This window comes from Thalassophryne amazonica, unplaced genomic scaffold (assembly GCF_902500255.1).
Source record: "Thalassophryne amazonica unplaced genomic scaffold, fThaAma1.1, whole genome shotgun sequence".
NCBI lineage: Eukaryota > Metazoa > Chordata > Actinopteri > Batrachoidiformes > Batrachoididae > Thalassophryne > Thalassophryne amazonica.
The window spans coordinates 74653-97636 of NW_022986253.1; the positions used below are offsets into that span (position 1 = coordinate 74653).

The following is a 22984-nucleotide window of genomic DNA, read 5'->3' on the forward strand; positions in this document are numbered from 1 at the left end:
GTAAATGTTTATTAATGACACCTTTTTGTGCCCACAGATCCATCATACGTCAAAATGCATCGTGTCCCTGTGATCATTGGTCTCCTTCTCTTCCTCCTCTTTCAACGTCTGACCTCAGCTGACCTGGAGGAGACAGAGCTCATGGACGTGGAGGTTGTGGTCAGCAGGACACCCTGTAGCGCCACCTGTGGGGTGGGGCTTCAAACTGAGACGCTGTGTTTCCTCAGAGGTGGAGAGAAAGTCCTGGAAGAAGCACCAGGAGGTCAAAGTGACCTTGAGGTCTGACACAAAGCTCTTCCCACTTTTCATTCTTACATTTGGTCATAATTCATGACAATAATAATTATTATTGACTTTAATGTTTCTGTTTCTCCTCATGATGAATTCTGCTGTGGAAAATATCTGGAACAAAGGTGTCAGACAAGTGTCGGGTCCGTAAGGTAAATTGTCTACAGATGTGGTGGTGTGGACTCAAGACCTTCACTGTGACTGTAGGAGACAGAGTGGAGCTCAACTGTCTGCAAGAGGTCTTGGAAGACAAGGGGAGGTTCTCCTGGAGGTAAGGTCTGAGAGGAGATGAACGGAAGGATGCAGAAGTGTCTTTTCACTGCTATTTGTTTTGGAACTAGAACGGCACTCAGAGAGTTCAGTCTTTATCCCTTCTGACCTTTGTGATGTTATAAAGTGAGGACACAAAAGACAGATAAAAGGATAAAACTCTGAGGCAGATCTGGATCACTAAAAAACATGACTCAACTCTTCACGAATAAAGACCAACTTTGCACAAAAATTTTACCAAAGCCTTTGTACTCCCTTATGCCGACGACACGCGGGCGACAGCGGCGACGGGTTGCCATGTAATCCCTATGGAAGGACGCATTGTGGCGACACAAAAGTTCAAGCCACACAATGCGACACGATGGACACGAATGAAGCGGCGCGAATGAAGCAATTTTGAGTAATTGGCGCATTTGTGGCATGATATCATGTCGCGTTGCCCTCCTCCCCAAGTTGAAAAATCTGAACTTTTTCGTCTTGTCGTACCACGATGACCAATCAAGGACTGGATATGTAGTGACGTGGAGATGTCTGGAGTTTATATGTGGACATGTCCTGTCTCTGGCAACCAGCCTGTGAGCAGGACTTATGTCCCTTATTTCATAATAATGGGAGCGCGAGCAGCACCACCGCAGCAGCGGCAGCAGACAGTTTTTTTTTCACGTTTGTGCGCGAACGAATCATCTGTGAAGATTATTTTATTTATTAACTACACAGATGAATAATAAAACAAATGGTGACTGGTTCATAACACAATTATGACAGAGTTGGAGAGGAGAGCAAAGAACTGCAGCGACAGCCTTTTTTTTTAAAATTGTTTACATGTGTGCGCATGAACAGGACAGGAAGTCCTCAAACTGGGTCCTGGAGAGGCAGAAGTACCGCTGAAAGCGGCCGTCATCCAGACGCAGCTCCTGTAGCAAATAATGAAACTACCCGAATTGGGAACATCTCATGAGGATGTTGTGAACCCAGAGACGGCGCCTCTGGCGACATTTGTCAGCTTTCCACAACAAACAGAGCACAGCAACTCGTTCCGTTGATCAAGGTCCGCCGTGTTGACTTGACTGACAACCGGAGCTGGCGAGCAGAATGGAAGCTCCTCCTATTTGATGACTCATTGGGACAAATTTTCGCAGCGAAAGCAGAGAGACACACCGGGTGATGGTGGCGCGTCCATCACCAGGCAAGGCACGCGAATTTGTGGTGTCGCGTGTCGTGCGGTGTGAACGCGGCATTATGAGATACCACAAGGGCCACAACCAGTGCAGCATGATTCAGAAGCTCCATCCAGATCTGGATGAAGATCTGTCAGGGCGATGTGACGTTTTGTTTCAGTGTGATGTTATGTTTTGTTTCAAGATGTGTCATTTTGTTTCAGGGTGATTTGGCGTTTTGCTAAAGGGCTCATCACTCCTGAGGACGCTCTGTTTGCTCGTCTCAAGGCTCCTATGATGGACCGGGTGATTCTAGATCCAGTCACAGAGAGTGATGCAGGTAATTACACACACATATTAAAGACATCTTTACAATGACAATTAATATATTTCTAACAGTTATACAAAAAAAAACAACCATTCAGTTGGTCTGATTCAGTGTTTTACTACTACAACTCTGCACAAATGGACTTCATGAGACAAACTACAGTTTCAATAGTTGCTTTAAAACTCAGTAATCATTACAAATATGAAGAAGTGCCTTAGATTGAAGATAAATCAGTGTGAGTAACTAATCATACAATTCACCAAAAATGTAATTGAATGACAAATTATACAAACTGAAATATTTTTGTGGCACTCTTCAAATTGAAAACAACAGCTAAAACACACACACACACACACACACACACACACACTGAACAGCATCTCGTTTGATAAAAATCAATCTGGTTTCTTTCAGGTACTTATCGCTGCACTGTGCTGGACTCCGCCTTCCGCAGGGTGAAGAGGATCGAGTGGGGGATCCGGGTTCTGCCTGTTGGGTTTATGGATCTGCAGTACCACAGCTCTCAGGAAGACTGGGACCAGCATAACCAGACTGTGACCTCAACCCAGCAAAACAAGGAGAGAACTGCACTTAAAGTGGTATGTTTTAATTTGAATTATTTTAGATTACTGTCATCCTGCTTGATTGTTTGAGGCTCAGTCTGTCAGAAGGACCTTCGGCAGTGAATTAACTGATTATTTTTGCAACACGCAATATTAAAATTGATCCAATTCTGATATGTATCCAGATCATTATGCACACAGCTTCCAAATTTGGCAAAGCCGTTGTGCGGTTCTCGGTTGTGCGGTTTGATTGCCTCTACTGGTGGTTGGCTCTCACTGCGGTATTGTATCACTTCCTGTTCCGGAGCACAGCGGTGTTTTGCTGTATCTGTTAGCTGTTTAATCTGTGCAGTTAGATTGATCTAGTTAACTAGATAACGATTTGTTTCACAGTGTAATCTTCACGTGCCTTAACTAAAGCACTCCCTCTGCTGAATCACCTCTAAATTATTTACACATTATTCACTTTGTGTGTTTTTAGGAATCCGCTAGCTTAGCGCAGCTACTAGCTCTTAGCCGGTTTAGCATGGTGGCTTCTCCTGTCTCTCCCGCACTTTTCTGCTCTGGGTATGAAATGTTTAGTTATTCCTCGGCCTTCTTTAGCAGTAATGGTACTTGTAATAAGTGTAGCTTATTCGTAGCTTTGGAGGCCAGGCTGGGCGAATTGGAGACTCGGCTCCGCACCTTGGAAAATCCTACAGCTAACCAGGCCCCTGTAGTCGGTGCGGACCAAGGTAGCTTAGCCGCCGTTAGTTCCCCTCCAGCGGATCCCGAGCAGCCGGGAAAGCAGGCCGACTGGGTGACTGTGAGGAGGAAGCGTAGTCCTAAACAGAAGCCCCATGTACACCGCCAACCCGTTCACATTTCTAACCATTTTTCCCCACTCGGCGACACACCCGCCGAGGAACAAACTCTGGTTATTGGCGACTCTGTTTTGAGAAATGTGAAGTTAGCGACACCAGCAACCATAGTCAATTGTCTTCCGGGGGCCAGAGCAGGCGACATTGAAGGAAATTTGAAACTGCTGGCTAATGCTGAGCGTAAATTTGGTAAGATTGTAATTCACGTCGGCAGTAATGACACCCGGTTACGCCAATCGGAGGTCACTAAAATTAACATTGAATCGGTGTGTAACTTTGCAAAAACAATGTTGGACTCTGTAGTTTTCTCTGGGCCCCTCCCCAATCGGACCGGGAGTGACATGTTTAGGCACATGTTCTCCCTGAATTGCTGGCTGTCTGAGTGGTGTCCAAAAAATGAGGTGGGCTTCATAGATAATTGGCAAAGCTTCTGGTGAAAACCTGGTCTTGTTAGGAGAGATGGCATCCATCCCACTTTGGATGGAGCAGCTCTCATTTCTAGAAATCTGGCCAATTTTATTAAATCCTCCAAACCGTGACTATCCAGGGTTGGGACCAGGAAGCAGAGTTGTAGTCTTACACACCTCTCTGCAGCTTCTCTCCCCCTGCCATTCCCTCATTACCCCATCCCCGTAGAGACGGTGCCTGCTCCCAGACCACCAATAACCAGCAAAAATCTATTTAAGCATAAACATTCAAAAAGAAAAAATAATATAGCACCTTCAACTGCACCACAGACTAAAACAGTTAAATGTGGTCTATTAAACATTAGATCTCTCTCTTCTAAGTCCCTGTTAGTAAATGATATAATAATTGATCAACATATTGATTTATTCTGCCTTACAGAAACCTGGTTACAGCAGGATGAATATGTTAGTTTAAATGAGTCAACACCCCCGAGTCACACTAACTGCCAGAACGCTCGTAGCACGGGCCGAGGCGGAGGATTAGCAGCAATCTTCCACTCCGGCTTATTAATTAATCAAAAACCCAGACAGAGCTTTAATTCATTTGAAAGCTTGACTCTTAGTCTTGTCCATCCAAATTGGAAGTCCAAAAAACCAGTTTTATTTGTTGTTATCTATCATCCTCCTGGTCATTACTGTGAGGTTCTCTGTGAATTTTCAGACCTTTTGTCTGACTTAGTGCTTAGCTCAGATAATTATAGTGGGCGATTTTAACATCCACACAGATGCTGAGAATGACAGCCTCAGCACTGCATTTAATCTATTGTTAGTCTTGATTGGCTTTGCTCAAAATGTAAATGAGTCCACCCACCACTTTAATCATACCTTAGATCTTGTTCTGACTTATGGTATGGAAATTGAAGACTTAACAGTATTCCCTGAAAACCCCCTTCTGTCTGATCATTTCTTAATAACATTTACATTTACTCTGATGGACTAACCAGCAGTGGGGAATAAGTTTCATTACAGTAGAAGTCTTTCAGAAAGCGCTTGTAACTAGGTTTAAGGATATGATTCCTTCTTTATGTTCTCCAATGCCATATACCAACACAGGGCAGAGTAGCTACCTAAACTCTGTGAGTGAGATAGATTATCTCGTCAATAGTTTTACATCCTCATTGAGCACAACTTTGGATGCTGTAGCTCCTCTGAAAAAGAGAGCCTTAAATCAGAAGTGCCTGACTCCGTGGTATAACTCACAAACTCGCAGCTTAAAGCAGATAACCCGTAAGTTGGAGAGGAAATGGCGTCTCACTAATTTAGAAGATCTTCACTTAGCCTGGAAAAAGAGTCTGTTGCTCTATAAAAAAAGCCCTCCGTAAAGCTAGGACATCTTACTACTCATCACTAATTGAAGAAAATAAGAACAACCCCAGGTTTCTTTTCAGCACTGTAGCCAGGCTGACAAAGAGTCAGAGCTCTATTGAGCCAAGTATTCTTTTAACTTTAACTAGTAATGACTTCATGACTTTCTTTGCTAATAAAATTTTAACTATTAGAGAAAAAATTACTCATAACCATCCCAAAGACATATCGTTCTCTTTGGCTACTTTCAGTGATGTCGGTATTTGGTTAGACTCTTTCTCTCCGATTGTTCTGTCTGAGTTATTTTCATTAGTTACTTCCTCCAAACCATAAACATGTCTATTAGACCCGATTCCTACCAGGCTGCTCAAGGAAGCCCTACCATTAATTAATGCTTCGATCTTAAATATGATCAATCTATCTTTATTAGTTGCCTATGTACCACAGGCTTTTAAGGTGGCAGTAATTAAACCATTACTTAAAAAGCCATCACTTGACCCAGCTATCTTTGCTAATTATAGGCCAATCTCCAACCTTCCTTTTCTCTCAAAAATTCTTGAAAGGGTAGCTGTAAAACAGCTAACTGATCATCTGCAGAGGAATGGTCTATTTGAAGAGTTTCAGTCAGGGTTTAGAATTCATCATAGTACAGAAACAGCATTAGTGAAGGTGAAGGTTACACAATTTCAACAATTCCCTTTACCTTATTTGTACTTACTTTCTCAAATTTAAACCTGATGTTTTTACAATCCATAATTTTATTTTTATCACTAGATAGACAAACAGATAAACATAAACAGCATTAGTGAAGGTTACAAATGATCTTCTTATGGCCTCAGACAGTGGACTCATCTCTGTGCTTGTTCTGTTAGACGTCAGTGCTGCTTTTGATACTGTTGACCATAAAATTTTATTACAGAGATTAGAGCATGCCATAGGTATTAAAGGCACTGCACTGCAGTGGTTTGAATCATATTTATCTAATAGATTACAATTTGTTCATGTAAATGGGGAATCTTCTTCACAGACTAAGGTTAATTATGGAGTTCCACAAGGTTCTGTGCTAGGACCAATTTTATTCACTTTATACATGCTTCCCTTAGGCAGTATTATTAGACAGCATTGCTTAAATTTTCATTGTTACGCAGATGATACTCAGCTTTATCTATCCATGAAGCCAGAAGACACACACCAATTAGCTAAACTGCAGGATTGTCTTACAGACATAAAGACATGGATGACCTCTAATTTCCTGCTTTTAAACTCAGATAAAACTGAAGTTATTGTACTTGGCCCCACAAATCTTAGAAACATGGTGTCTAACCAGATCCTTACTCTGGATGGCATTACCCTGACCTCTAGTAATACTGTGAGAAATCTTGGAGTCATTTTTGATCAGGATATGTCATTCAATGTGCATATTAAACAAATATGTAGGACTGCTTTTTTGCATTTGCACAATATCTCTAAAATTAGAAAGGTCTTGTCTCAGAGTGATGCTGAAAAACTAATTCATGCATTTATTTCCTCTAGGCTGGACTATTGTAATTCATTATTATCAGGTTGTCCTAAAAGTTCCCTAAAACGCCTTCAGTTAAGTCAAAATGCTGCAGCTAGAGTACTGACAGGGACTAGAAGGAGAGAGCATATTTCACCCATATTGGCTTCTCTTCATTGGCTTCCTGTTAATTCTAGAATATAATTTAAAATTCTTCTTCTTACTTATAAGTATTTGAATAATCAGGTCCCATCTTATCTTAGGGACCTCATATTACCATATCACCCCAATAAAGCACTTAGCTCTCAGACTGCAGGCTTACTTGTAGTTCCTAGGGTTTGTAAGAGTAGAATAGGAGGCAGTGCGTTCAGCTTTCAGGCTCCTCTCCTGTGGAACCAGCTCCCAATTCGGATCAGGGGGACAGACACCCTCTCTACTTTTATGATTAGGCTTAAAACTTTCCTTTTTGCTAAAGCTTATAGTTAGGGCTGGATCAGGTGACCCTGAACCATCCCTTAGTTATGCTGCTATAGACTTAGACTGCTGGGGGGTTCCCATGATGCACTGAGTGTTTCTTTCTCTTTTTGGTCTGTATGCACCACTCTGCATTTAATCATTAGTGATTGATCTCTGCTCTCTTCCACAGCATGTCTTTTTCCTGATTCTCTCCCCTTAGCCCCAACCAGTCCCAGCAGAAGACTGCCCCTCCCTGAGCCTGGTTCTGCTGGAGGTTTCTTCCTGTTAAAAGGGAGTTTTTCCTTCCCACTGTCACCAAGTGCTTGCTCATAGGGGGTCGTTTTGACAGTTGGGGTTTTTCTGTAATTATTGTATGGCTTTTGCCTTACAATATAAAGCGCCTTGGGGCAACTGTTAGTTGTGATTTGGCGCTATATAAATAAAATTGATTTGATTTGATGTGTGAGAGTCAGCAAGTCATTCTTGACAAGCTGGATTACTTAGAAGGTCAATCGAGACGACATAACATTGTCATCGAAGGCATCCCTGAATCACCTGGTGAGTCCTGGATGGATTCAGAGGAAAAAGTAACAGACATTTTTAAGCAGAACCTGCAGCTACAAAGGGAGATGGAGGTGGAGCGTGCACATCGAACAGGTAAAACAGGAGTCAATGGAGACAGACCATGTTCTATTGTCGTCAAATTCCTGCATTACAAGGACAGGGTCGTTTTGACCGTCAGGGTTTTTCCGTAATTATTGTATGGCTTTGCCTTACAATATAAAGCGCCTTGGGGCAACTGTTTGTTGTGATTTGGCGCTATATAAATAAAATTGATTTGATTTGATTCTCGAAGTTGCCACATGAATTCTGGAACTTTGGATCATGTTGGATGTACTTTTCAAATTTCCAGGATTTTTGTGAATTAAACCACAATATGAAAAAGTCATTAGCAAGCTTGCTGAGACATCATGTTAAAGTCTTGTTCCAATTCCAGAAATGCACAGCACAGTTTTGGAAGTGGCTGCCAGATTTGGGCACACAAAACATGTAAACGTGCGCTTGGAGGGGGTCTTGCCTGGGGAGTAATTCAGTGCAGAAACGCCACTGTGGCCGAGCGTGTTCACTGTCACCTTATCGATTTTTTTTCAAACTAATCTTTAAAATTAGGATATTTTCCACATTTGAAACTATAAATGATATTAAGAGAGTCCTCAGAACAGGCTGAATGTCTGGGTTGTGGGAGGTTTTTGCTCCTCAGTGTTTTTGTTTTCACTATACAAATTTTAAACATGTAAAAAAACAGAAAGAAAGAAACAAAAAATCATATATCATATGTGCAAAACTGAGCAAGCACACAGGCGACAGTGTTGACAATGAGGAAGAAACCTCAAGCAGACCTGACTCAGAGGGGTGACCCACTGCTTAGGCCATTCTAACAGTTACAAGGTTTTTACAGATTGTACAAGAATGTCTTAACAACAGGAGAAATAGAAAACAGAAAAACAAAAACCAGAAAAGCAACAAACAGTATTTAATTGAAACTAAAAAGCAGCCCATTTGGGGTCTTTAGCCCACAGATGTCCAGGTCCAGGTAGGTTCCAAGATGTTTTACATGTTGTAGTCTTACACACCTCTCTGCAGCTTCTCTCCCCCTGCCATCCCCTCATTACCCCATCCCCGTAGAGACGGTGCCTGCTCCCAGACCACCGATAACCAGCAAAAATCTATTTAAGCATAAAAATTCAAAAAGAAAAAATAATATAGCACCTTCAACTGCACCACAGACTAAAACAGTTAAATGTGGTCTATTAAACATTAGGTCTCTCTCTTCTAAGTCCCTGTTAGTCAATGATATAATAATTGATCAACATATTGATTTATTCTGCCTTACAGAAACCTGGTTACAGCAGGATGAATATGTTAGTTTAAATGAGTCAACACCCCCGAGTCACACTAACTGCCAGAACGCTCGTAGCACGGGCCGAGGCGGAGGATTAGCAGCAATCTTCCATTCCAGCTTATTAATTAATCAAAAACCCAGACAGAGCTTTAATTCATTTGAAAGCTTGACTCTTAGTCTTGTCCATCCAAATTGGAAGTCCCAAAAACCAGTTTTATTTGTTGTTATCTATCGTCCTCCTGGTCGTTACTGTGAGTTTCTCTGTGAATTTTCAGAACTTTTGTCTGACTTAGTGCTTAGCTCAGATAAGATAATTATAGTGGCCGATTTTAACATCCACACAGATGCTGAGAATGACAGCCTCAACACTGCATTTAATCTATTATTAGACTCAACTGGCTTTGCTCAAAATGTAAATGAGTCCACCCACCACTTTAATCATATCTTAGATCTTGTTCTGACTTATGGTATGGAAATTTAAGACTTAACAGTATTCCCTGAAAACTCCCTTCTGTCTGATCATTTCTTAATAACATTTACATTTACTCTGATGGGCTACCCAGCAGTGGGGAATAAGTTTCATTACACTAGAAGTCTTTCAGAAAGTGCTGTAACTAGGTTTAAGGATATGATTCCTTCTTTATGTTCTCTAATGCCATATACCAACACAGTGCAGAGTAGCTACCTAAACTCTGTAAGTGAGATAGAGTATGTCGTCAATAGTTTTACATCCTCATGGAAGACAACTTTGGATGCTGTAGCTCCTCTGAAAAAGAGAGCTTTAAATCAGAAGTGCCTGACTCCGTGGTATAACTCACAAACTCGCAGCTTAAAGCCTGGAAAAAGAGTCTGTTGCTCTATAAAAAAAGCCCTCCGTAAAGCTAGGACATCTTACTACTCATCACTAATTGAAGAAAATAAGAACAACCCCAGGTTTCTTTTCAGCACTGTAGCCAGGCTGACAAAGAGTCAATCTTTATTAGTTGGCTATGTACCACAGGCTTTTAAGGTGGCAGTAATTAAACCATTACTTAAAAAGCCATCACTTGACCCAGCTATCTTAGCTAATTATAGGCCAATCTCCAACCTTCCTTTTCTCTCAAAAAGTCTTGAAAGGTTAGTTGTAAAACAGCTAACTGATCATCTGCAGAGGAATGGTCTATTTGAAGAGTTTCAGTCAGGTTTTAGAATTCATCATAGTACAGAAACAGCATTAGTGAAGGTTACAAATGATCTTCTTATGGCCTCAGACAGTGGACTCATCTCTGTGCTTGTTCTGTTAGACCTCAGTGCTGCTTTTGATACTGTTGACCATAAAATTTTATTACAGAGATTAGAGCATGCCATAGGTATTAAAGGCACTGCGCTGCGGTGGTTTGAATCATATTTATCTAATAGATTACAATTTGTTCATGTAAATGGGGAATCTTCTTCACAGACTAAGGTTAATTATGGAGTTCCACAAGGTTCTGTGCTAGGACCAATTTTATTCACTTTACACATGCTTCCCTTAGGCAGTATTATTAGACAGCATTGCTTAAATTTTCATTGTTACGCAGATGATACCCAGCTTTATCTATCCATGAAGCCAGAGGACACACACCAATTAGCTAAAATGCAGGATTGTCTTACAGACATAAGGACATGGATGACCTCTAATTTCCTGCTTTTAAACTCAGATAAAACTGAAGTTATTGTACTTGGCCCCACAAGTCTTGGAGGCATGGTGTCTAACCAGATCCTTACTCTGGATGGCATTACCCTTACCTCTAGTAATACTGTGAGAAATCTTGGAGTCATTTTTGATCAGGATATGTCATTCAATGTGCATATTAAACAAATATGTAGGACTGCTTTTTTGCATTTGCACAATATCTCTAAAATTAGAAAGGTCTTGTCTCAGAGTGATGCTGAAAAACTAATTCATGCATTTATTTCCTCTAGGCTGGACTATTGTAATTCATTATTATCAGGTTGTCCTAAAAGTTCCTTGAAAAGCCTTCAGTTAATTCAAAATGCCGCAGCTAGAGTACTGACGGGGAGTAGAAGGAGAGAGCATATCTCACCCATATTGGCCTCTCTTCATTGGCTTCCTGTTAATTCTAGAATAGAATTTAAAATTCTTCTTCTTACTTATAAGGTTTTGAAAAATCAGGTCCCTTCTTATCTTAGGGACCTCATAGTACCATATCACCCCAATAGAGCGCTTCGCTCTCAGACTGCAGGCTTACTTGTAGTTCCTAGGGTTTGTAAGAGTAGAATGGGAGGCAGAGCGTTCAGCTTTCAGGCTCCTCTCCTGTGGAACCAGCTCCCAATTCGGATCAGGGAGACAGACACCCTCTCTACTTTTAAGATTAGACTTAAAACTTTCCTTTTTGTTAAAGCTTATAGTTAGGGCTGGATCAGGTGACTCTGAACCATCCCTTAGTTATGCTGCTATAGACTTAGACTGCTGGGGGGTTCCCATGATGCACTGAGTGTTTCTTTCTCTTTTTGCTCTGTATGCACCACTCTGCATTTAATCATTAGTGATTGATCTCTGCTCCCCTCCACAGCATGTCTTTTTCCTGGTTCTCTCCCTCAGCCCCAACCAGTCCCAGCAGAAGACTGCCCTTCCCTGAGCCTGGTTCTGCTGGAGGTTTCTTCCTGTTAAAAGGGAGATTTTCCTTCCCACTGTCGTCAAGTGCTTGCTCACAGGGGGTCGTTTTGACCATTGGGGTTTTTACGTAATTATTGTATGGCCTTGCCTTACAATATAAAGCGCCTTGGGGCAACTGTTTGTTGTGATTTGGCGCTATATAAATAAAATTGATTGATGTCTGAGTTCCAGTCATTGGTGCACCAATGACGGGAAGTCAGACCTCTTGCCGGGGCTAAACACGCATTTTAAAGATGAATGACTGCTCGTCGCCTTGCCTCTGTCTCTTGTAGCTAATGTTCCTGTGTGGTTAATGACTCAGCATGCAGGCATATTTGTGAGTGTATTTCTGAAGCACGTTTTTACACACACGCAAACCGTGATTAAATCAGGCCCTGTAGCTCCAAAAATGCTGACTTTTACAGTGACTTTACTACAATCTGACAGAGGTTCCTAAAAGTCAACTTTACAAAATAAGACTTTATTGATCTCACAGTGGAGAGATTCACGTTACATCAGCTCTTAAAAAAAACACACACAAGATGAGTGTGAATAGAGGAAAATGTGCATCAAACAGCGTGTGCAAGGATAAGCAATAATAATAATAACAATAATACTTGTAACAATACAAGATAAGAAAATGAGGTAGAAATAGAATATATATATATATATATATATATATATATATATATATATATATATATATACACACACACACACACACATATATAGCCATGACTGAATTAAAAAATAGGAGCATCTTATTTACAATATGTGAAGTGGAATTTAGATGTGATATGGTGACATTAGTGCTGGGATTTGTAAACAAGTTATTGCACATGATTTGCGGACATATTATTGCATGTGGTTATTTCACAGTGTTATTGTACAGTCTGACAGCAGCAGGGAGGAACGACCTGCGGTATCGTTCCTTCTTGCACTGAGGGTGCCTCAGTCTGTCACTGAACGAGCTGCACAGCTCCACTACAGTCCGATGCAAAGGGTGAGAGGAGTTGTCCATGATGGATTTGAACTTGGCTAACACCCTCCTCTCAGCCACCTCCTCCGGAGAGTCCAGAGGACAGAGCTGGACTTCCTGACCAGCTTATTCACTCTCTTTCTCTCCCGCTCTGTGCTGCCCGGGGCCCAACAGACGACAGCATAAAGGAAAGCAGAGGCTACAACAGAGTCGTAGAAGGTCTTAAGCAGAGGCCTGCTCACTCCAAAGGATCTCAGTCTCCTCAGGAGGTGGAGGCGACTCTGACTTTTCTTGTACACGGCGTCATTGTTGTGAGTCCAGTCCAGTTTGCTGCTGAGGTGAACACCCAGGTATTTGAAGCTGTCCACAGTCTTTATGTCCTCCCACTGGATGTTCACCGGTGGGTGAGGTGGTGGTTTCCTCCTGAAGTCGATCACCATCTCCATCTTACTGGTGTTGAGACACAAGTGGTTGCGCTCACACCAGTCCACGAAGTCTGTGATGACCGACCGGTACTCCAGCTCGTTCCCCTCAGACACGCGACCCACAATGGCGGAGTCATCAGAGAACTTCTGGAGATGGCAGCTGTCCGTGTTGTAGGTGAAGTCCGAGGTGTAAAGGGTGAAGAAGAAAGGCGAGAGGACAGTGCCCTGGGGGGCCCCGGTGCTGCACCTACCACCTCAGACTGACAGCTGCGCAGCCGCACGTACTGCGGGCGGTCAGTGAGGTTGTCGATGGTCCAGGCGGTGAGGTGTCCATCCACACCTACGTCCTTCAGCTTCCCCCGCAGCAGCGCCGGCCTGATGGTGTTGAAAGCGCTGGAGAAATCAAAGAACATGACTCTCACAGTGCTCCCGCCGGTCTCCAGGTGGGTGAGCACCCGCTGCAGCAGGTAGATGACAGCGTCATCTACCCCGATGTTGGGCCTGTAGGCAAACTGCAGCAGGTCCAGGATGTCGCTCACCATGGTGCAGAGGTGAGACAGGACGAGCCGGTCCATGATCTTCATGAGGTGGGAGGTCAGGGCAACGGTGTTTTGGGAACCCGGACCACACAGGAGGTTTTCCACCCCCAGGCTGAGGCTCTTGTTAAAGATGTGGCTGAGGACCTCACAGAACCTCACTCACCTCACTTTTATTTTGAATCTGAGCTGAAACTTGTGTCCAAGGCTTCAGTGTCGTGTTCCAGTGCAGAGAAATAGAAAAGTTTCCAGGTTAAACCCTTTATATTTACACAGCTTGGTTTGTTAGTGAGGTTTAACGCCTTGTGACCAAGTAAAAACTCTTAACAAAATCCAGATGATGTTATTTCATACAGAGTGATGGACATCAGTGAATAAATGTGACAGAACAAAATCATCCAAATCAATCCCATTTTACAAATAACCCCATGGAATTATTTTTTTACACTTTTATTTGGTGAAAGCAATTATTGTTTTTTTAATGTGCTAGATAATTACAGTTATTTATTCTTATTATCTGCAATAGTAATCAGAGTACTCAGCAGCAGTGTGTGTTTCTGTGTGTTGATGTAAAGGTGGTGATGAGCTTCGTCATCGGTGGAACGACATTTGGACTCATCGTCCTGCTCCTGGTCAGGACGAACAGACGACTGCTGAAATGGAAGAGATGGTCAAGATGATCCTGAATGTTCCAGCTGGAGGACTGAAGAAATGTGAAGCTAAAGGTTCCACTAAAGTCAGCGACTCGTTTCTTGATTTGTGTTCTCCATCGTGTCAAAATGTCGAAAAGTCAATTTGAATAAAAATGTGAAACATGAAACAGTATTTGTTCGGTGACAGAATAGTAATTAAAAAGCTGCCATGGAACAGACGATCACCGTGACATCACAACACATCCACATCATGACACTTTGTCATTTCCCAACCAGAAAGGACGAGAACACAGACCTCTGCCAGGGCTGAGGCGTCCTAGAACTTAGACACCAACACCACGTTCACTAGAACACAGGCCGGCCGTCTGCGTAGGCCAGTCTGTGGTTATTACCGTCTTTCTAAGAAGAAGAAGCCATAAATATTCCAGAGGTCCTGTGGTTAAATGACATGACTCCACCTTACTGTATAAAACTAATCATGTCTGCAGCTTTGATCCCTTTGGACAGGATGACCTGGATTCACATGCAGGTCTGTTAATGTCATTACTGACAGTGTAACAGTGATTTTAATCCAAATACATTATGTGAGTTATTTTTCAGAATGCATGCTGCCGTGTCACTAATGACTCTGGTGACTTTTACCTTCTCTAAAACCATCTTTAGAAATGACCTTATTACTGATCCCGTGCAGACAGACATGTCTGTAAATATTCTGTCATGTAATCTGGAAAAGGAGTTTTCTACAACAGGGTGATTCTTAGACTACGGGCACTTTTATGTCCCTTGATCATATTTTATGAAAAAAAGAAAAAAGGAGAAATTTCACACTTTTATAGTTATCTTTACAATGAAAGTGTTTTAAGAAATTTGTCCTAGTAGTCTATGATGACTTTTTCACCTTTTTTTCAGCATCATTATATGCAAATATTGCCGTTTTGTGCTTGTCCCACACCCAGACTTATGATCTTCAATGATAAAAATGAATAGTAAACAAACATTTTTTCTAATGTTTTAAAATATCTCTGAATAAAATATCAGTAAAATAATCAAAACATAATTGGGGTATTCAATGTCATACAACTGTTGTGATTTTTTTAAACGAAATGTAGTTGTCCCACACTATTGCCGTAATTTCCACCACAACAATAATGTCCCTTTAAAAAGTTTGTATGAAAGATTGTGTGGGTAGTTTCTATGGAGATAAACAGTAACATCAGAGCACACGTATATAGCACCAAATCACAACAAACAGTTGCCCCAAGGCACTTTATATTGTAAGGCAATGGTGTGGTGGAAATTACATTTACAAGGCCAATAGTGCCCGTAGTTAAAGAATCACCCAACAACTGAATGACAAAAATATTTGCGGGAAAAAAATTCCAGCCTGGATCAAGCACACGTGTCCACAACATGTGATTATGTGGAAAGTTAAGGCTGATTAAAATGTGCTGTTTTATTAGATTAATTAAGTGTTGTGGGGCTACACTTCCATAGCAGGAGTGATGACACCTTATCTGTGATTGAAATTAAGTGCATGTCAGTCACATGATCCCTGGAAAAACAGAGACTTCATCTGAAACATTAATCTGTCATTGAGACAAGCTTCAACACCAAATGGACCATGACAATAACGCATATGGTCACATTTATCAGATTCAAAACTTTTACATTTTTAGTTTGTAGCAGGCATTCATCATGTTTTGGACATAATTCACCATACCAGGTACATTCCCTGCTTGGTATGTGGTAACACGCTCAGATGTGCGGAGCTCAGACAATGTGTCCCATGACCTGCATGTGTTAACATGCTGAGGCGTGCACACAGAGTTTCCCGTCTTGCCAAAGGGTATTCTGTGCATATAAAGCCTATCAGCACGTTTGTTCCTGTCTTAAGCTGGGTTCACACGGCAGGATAATTAGGCCGATATCGGACCCAATCTTCCCCTTCCGACAATCTTAAGGACGCCCCGACAATCGTGATGACGCTAAAGATAATCTTATCAGATATTCCTCCTGTGTGTGGTGTGTTACGAGCACTCTGATCTGCTCGGAAGGGCGTCAGGAGCGCTGCGATCGCAAATCGGGGATATTAAACATGTTGGATTTTTTTGGCCCGATATCGCTGTGTGTATTGTGTCCTCCGACCAAAACAAGCATTCAGCCTGCTGAATGTGACGTTCAGCCAATCAGAAAGCAAGGTGACGGACGCACGGAGCGGAAAATAAAATCAAAACAGTTGTTCTGATTTACAAGAAAGTCCAGTGGTCGTGCTGTCTCCACTCCTTTAAAGAACACCTTTTTTTTTCTTTTCTTTTCGTATCGTTTTTGTTCCCCTCTGTTTTAAATAGTCCACAAAGTACCTCAGTTTGTTTACTCTGAGGTCATGTTTAATCTCGAGAGATTTTGCGAGATTTCCTGTCTGAGCTGTGAATGTCCGTGCGTGAAATCTGTTCGTGTGTGGTGGTGTTGTCCTTACTGTGTGGCTTAACACCACACACTGTACGACCAAACCTGTTAGAGCTATGATTTTTGTCTTCACCTGTGTGGTCTCTCAGGTTTTGGAAACCTAAAGATAATTTTAAAATCCTGTCGTGTGAACCAGGCTTTAGCTCCTGTGTGGACAGTCGGCAGAGCTCATTATCTCCTACGTATGTAAATGACAAGCTGTCTGACATTCTGATGTTCCCTGTTTCCTTCATGTATTCCTGCTGTACATGTGACAAATCTTTCTCAGCCCTCTGTGGTGCTTCCTCTGTCAGGACTCTTGTGAGGTCATGGGCGGGGCCAAGCTGTATAAAGGTCTGTGACTTGTGTGAATAAAGGACACAAGGAAAATGTAGAAATAACGAGAGAAATAAACGGCACACACTTGTTTTTCCAAAATGGGGAAATGTGTCTCCATCCATCACAATTTCTACAATTTTAACTTTTTTATGAGCAGCAAAAGCTTCATATTATGTATCTATATTTGAGAGGTGACAGTCGTGGAAAAAAAAAATTCAAGAAAATGCAAATTAGCCACAAATCATCCTGTGATAAAACTACATGACAGTAATGCTGTTTGAAGTGAGGAGCAGTGAGGGAACAGTAACTTTCAGTTTAGTGGAAATGACACACACCTCAATAACCAGGAGGATCTTCATTTAACTATAAAAAATAACCATAAAAAGCATCATCACAACAGTTCAGTTTTACAAAGAGTGGAAAGAACTAGATTAAACTTACTAAAGTGTAAGTTCAACAAACAGTTAAGACACATTGATGTGTTCAGACAACTGTAATATCTCCCCCTGGTGGTAAGTTGCTGGAACAGCTTTTGGGATCATAGCAGAAACTTGTTTCAGGAGAGAAAACAATCCATCCATCCTCTAAGCCAGTTCATCGAAATTGGTGTTTCTGTGGAAGTGGGAGAAAGCCGCCAGAGGGAACCCACACAAACATGGGGAGAACATGCAAACTTAACACAGCAAGGACCTGGTCAGAAGAGAACCTGGAACCTTCTTGCTGTGAGACAGCAGTTCTAACAACTGAGTCACCGTGTCACCCACATGAGCAGTACTCCTTCTTCAACAGAACTTCTCCAAAGGTCACACAACTGACACTAAAAAAATGAGCCAGTCTGAACATTCACTCATTTATTTACGTTTTCCTTTCAGCTGCTCCCGTTTCATTCAGGGTCATCACAGCAGATACAACCAGTGTTAAGGTTTGATTGCAGAGTTCAATTGCAACCCAAAAATGCAGTCAGCGTGGACACAAAGGATTTTATCAACCACAGGGATTTATTGTGACATAGGTCCAAAAAAGGTGCAAAGGTATTTAACAGTCCCAAAATATCCCATACATACAGTGCGGCAAAAACACAACAGAGGCTGCAAAGTAAAAGATCAAAAAGCAGGGCCAGAAGTGCCAAAATGTCAAAAACTGAGTAAATCACAAGAAACAGTACTTACACACAAGAATATACAAGAAAATGGACAGGAGGCCTACACAACAGACCAGCAATAACTGACAAACAAGGAAGTGCTTAAATAACCAAAGTGATGAAGGAACAGGTGTGTTGAATCAAGGGAAGGAGGAGGAGCAAGTGCACAGGAGCTGACTGAAAATGGAGGATGGTGTGTGGTGGGGTCAAAGGTCATGTGACAACTAATAAAAGGTGATCAGAATTAAACAGAATCTGCAGGTGAGTAAAACATAACATACAGAAAAAGAAAAGCCGGGAGCAAAAGGTGCACATAAGGTAACTACAAAAAACAGTGTGAAAATAATTTACTTCAATTGATGCATTATTATTGTTAAAACCTGCCAGAAAATTGTGTCATTATATTGGTGCACAATATACTGCGGCTACGCTGTGGTGTTCTATATGGCTCGGTAGATGTCGATATGCTGTCGACTTTAAAAGTAGATCTCGGTTCCTAAAAGGCTGGGCACCCCTGTCGTAAGTTGTAAACAACTTCACTCTGGTGTGTGTTTGAATGATTTTCTTGCAGGCTTTTGCTGTGCGCGTGAGGCTGAAGGTAAACGCGAGCGTCACTGCGTGTATGGCAAGCCAAGAGTGCCACAAATATGCCGCTTTCAGACACGTTTCACCAAAAATACGATGTAAAAAAATGCAGTTTTGTTAGTTATTACGCGCTTTATGCATTAATTAAAGACCACGCTGCTAAATGCGTCAAAAAATATACTGTTTTTCCCATGCCACAATGGAGCCCTTAAAAAATGCCATAAAATACACCGTTCAGATGCCCACAACAAGCATACACACGTCTGTGCACTTCACGTAAAAAAACTGTTTGTATGGCAAGCCAACAGTGCCACAATTACGCCACTTTCAGGCGCATTTCACCAAAAATACGCCGTAAAAAACACCATTTTGTTAGTTATTACGGCGCTTTTTATGCTGTAATTAAAGACAACGCCGTTAAATGTGTCCAACTGCTGATCAAGACGAGCAGACAGAATCAGTCCAGCACAGAACTCTTTGCGGCAAAGTTTGCTCCAACTTACCCGTTATGCCATTTAACATTGGCTAATATTTTGGAAATTAGGCAGGAAAATATGTCATAAATTAACATACCCCTTCATACATCGTTTCATTGTTTTTTATTTTTTTTAATACGTTTCCCTCCTCATTTATTTGAAGGATTTTATGCACACATTTTGTAACTGTGGTTGTGGTGCAGTGATAAGACTCCGGTCTACTGTTTAGCTCTTTTCAGGTTTGAATCCTGCAAGTGACATGTGGTTTTTTTTTAACCAGAAAAACTCCATTTGACATTAAGAACATCTTTTCCAAGGGAGTCCTGGTCAAACAGCAGCAAATACAAAGCACAGTTACACATTTACACAAACACAAGCAAAAGGCAAATAAAAAAGATGATAAAAATTTAAATTACAAGCACAATATAAAAAACAAGTTCATATTATGGAGTTGGCCTCAAGTGCTCTTAATGTGGATTTAAAAGCACTCAGTGAAATTAATACTTTTAATTTAATGCAGAGTGGACAAAAGCCCTCTTCTGTCTGGGCACATGGAACAGAGCTGAACCACAGCAATAAATAACTGTTCCATCAGCATAAAAAATGCAAATTAACATCTGACACATTAGAGCCTAAAAAGTTGGCATGATTAGTAAATAAAAGGGGACCCCAAACAGAACCCTGCACCACCCCCTTGTGGACAGAAACAAATTCAGAACACAGAGAATCAGATTTAAAAATTATAATAACCTTTATTTATCCAGGTAGAATTCCACTGAGATTGAAGCCGCTTTTTCAACGAAGACCTGACCAAGAAAGGCAGCAGCACATGTCATCGTGTACAGGTTAACATCAAAAGGAGAACGATGGTGATCAATAAAATACAATCGACTTGGTCATTATAACATGCATGGTGTAAAGTATCAGGCAGATTTAGTGTTAGAAACATAGGCACTGCACAAACGAATCCCATTTGCGATCTCAATAAATGAACTGGAAGGAGTTCAAGGAAGTCAGTCTGGACAGTTTCAGTTCAGACTGCAGAACATTCCAATCAGAGGAAGCTGAAAATCTAAAGGCATTCTTTCCTGCTTCAGTGAAGACACGAGGTACATGGAAACATAACATGTCATTGAGAGCGTTTCCTCACAGAAAGAGATTTAATAACTTCCCAAAATTTCTCTGGCTGTTTAGATTATTAGTGGTGACAGACAAAGATGATGGACTCAGTGATGGCCGTGTAGAAGTTCACCATCATTGTTTGTGGCAGGTTGAGCTTCCTCAGCTGCTGTAGAAAGTACATCTTCTTTTTTACTCTCTTGATGAGAGATGTTCAGCTCCTACTTGAGGTCCTGGTGATGGTGATCCACAAGTAGCAGAAGGACTCCACAATGGCAACTGGGGAGTCACACAGGACTGGATTCTTTTAGAAGTCAACAACCATCTTCACTGCCTTGAGGGTGTTGAGCTCCAGCTTGTTCTGTTTGCAGCAGGACACTACGTGACCGATCTCCATCTGTAGACAGACTCATTCCCATCAGAGATGAGTCAGCTGAGGGTCGTATCATCCGTGAACTTCAGGAGCTTCACAGACTGGTGACTGGAGGTGCAGCTGTTGGTGTACAGGAAGAAGAGAAGAGGGGAAAGAATGCACCCACGGGGAGATCCGGTGCTGATGGACCGTGTGTTGGAGACGTGCCTTTTTTTTTCTTACACAGACAACAGGAGACGAGTATGAAGTAGACGACTTTTCCACCCATCCCTGCGCTATCAAGTCCTGCAAGTAGTCCATCTCCCTGTACAGCAGCTTTGGTGCAGAGAGATACGTTTTCAAAAATGGCTCTGTCTTTTAACAAAATATGCATTTGCAGATTCTCTGCACATCCTATGTCATCATCTGTTTTCAAAAATGATGCTGATTCTTCTCTTAACATCTGCTGAACAGTCTTTCTTTTGTTTTCATCTACATGAGACAGGTCAACAGGAGGGTCCCATTGCTCACTGGTGGGGGTGCATCCTGTGGCGTCTTGGATGTGGATCTCGTTGACGGCAGCAGACGGGAGGTCTTTCTTGAAGATGTTGGCGGGGTAGACAGACCCCACTGACTGCACAGTACCAATAATGGTTCTCCCTTGTAGTAAAATGTCATGGTTGGTAGGGTTCACTAACAGTAATTTTTGGAACAGACCCTGCTTTCATTGAAACTGTGTCACAAAACTCTAAGCCATCTGGCCACTCTGGATTTTCAGACGGTTCAAAAATCAGTGTAGTGTCCTCTTTAAAAGTCTTAGCTTGCACCCTACATTCAGTAAACACTGAACTCTGGCTGGACACAGTCACTCTGTCATTTGTTGTTTTCACATTGTACTCATGTGTTTGTCCCACACTAAGTGCTTTTATAAAAGTTGAGGCTATCTTTTTGTTAAGATGTGGAAAAGCTAATTTAACTGCTCCCAAGAGTTCCTCTTTTTCCCCCGACTTAGTCCCATGCTTCATATTTTCTGAAACCAAGTGCTCAATGACGTTAAACCCAATGATTGGACACTGCTGCTGGTTACCTTTAAGCACTAAAACAGGTATGAGTAACTCAGAGTCATTGGCTGTAAGTCTAAATGGTATCTCAACCCACCCCACATATGGCATGTCTGTACCATTGGCTGCTTCGAGATGGAGGGGTTCACATTTCTGAGTGGTACCTCAGGGAAGCTGTCTTTCCATGACTCATCCATAGCACAAACCTGTGAGCCAGAGTCCCAAAGTGCTTCAACCTTTTTGTTACCTAAGAAGCACTTAATGAGGCACTTTCTCCCCACTAACTGCCTGACAGAAGGTATTTTGTCTTTTCCACACGGTTTCTTTTTAATTGATTTTTCAGAGAGCTTCCTACCCCCTTTATGAATACTACCACAGGTGTAGGGCTGACATTTGGTTTTGTGTATGGACCAGTGCTCCCCTTGGCAGTTTTTGGAGCAGTTAAAGGCACTCTTACACACCGAACAACGTTTTAACCTCTGATTTTCACTTTGTATAGCACACCCATGACAACACTGGGACCTATCAGTGTCACTGGTCGCACCATGTCCCATTGGAGTGACCCCTTCCAGTTTAAAGGGTTACCCCTAGTTGGTTTCACTGGCCTCTGTTCTTTACAGCCTGCTCTGAAATGTTCATTGCTTCCACACCTGAAACATTGGTGACAAAACTCTTGACCTGTCTGAATGCAAGCATAACACCTTGGTTGTGGGCGGGACATGTAGTACCGCTGAGGGCGAAGTGCTGCTGGAACTGGGCAGTGCCTCTCATCAGTGCTGAACTGCGCTCTGGATAATATGGCTGGACAGCTGATTGGGAGCATTGAGGGTAGTCGTGCTGAGCAGATGGGTCCAGCTGAGACGGTGGGAGAGACGTGAACGTCGGCACTGGGTAGTAGCCCTCAGGTCCTCCGCTGGTGGGCTGTGCAATGGCTGTAGACTTTTGCATGGTCTCCCTTGTGACACCTCAGCTTGCAGGTCCTTTAGAAGCACCATCTCAGAACACATCTCTTTAATCTCTGACAGCAGATCAGGCGGGGCAGCAGCTGTGCTTTGCTTTTGGACATGCTTTTTCTCAGCGGGCACTGGAGTGTCACTGCGGTGGACAGAATTCACAGTGGTCGCTCTTTGGGGAACAGCG

The 22984-nt window shown here is 42.1% G+C and overlaps 1 protein-coding gene across 1 annotated transcript; it reads left to right on the plus strand.

Annotated features, from left to right (window-relative positions):
- The first annotated feature begins 54 nt into the window (after positions 1-54).
- LOC117505824 (transmembrane protein 81-like) lies at positions 55-14472 on the plus strand. The gene is made up of 6 exons (XM_034165364.1): positions 55-279; positions 414-559; positions 1940-2055; positions 2458-2642; positions 7684-7849; positions 14249-14472. Exons 1-6 carry the CDS (start codon positions 55-57, stop codon positions 14470-14472), a joined length of 1062 nt encoding a protein of 353 aa, XP_034021255.1.
- The last annotated feature ends 8512 nt before the right edge of the window (positions 14473-22984 follow it).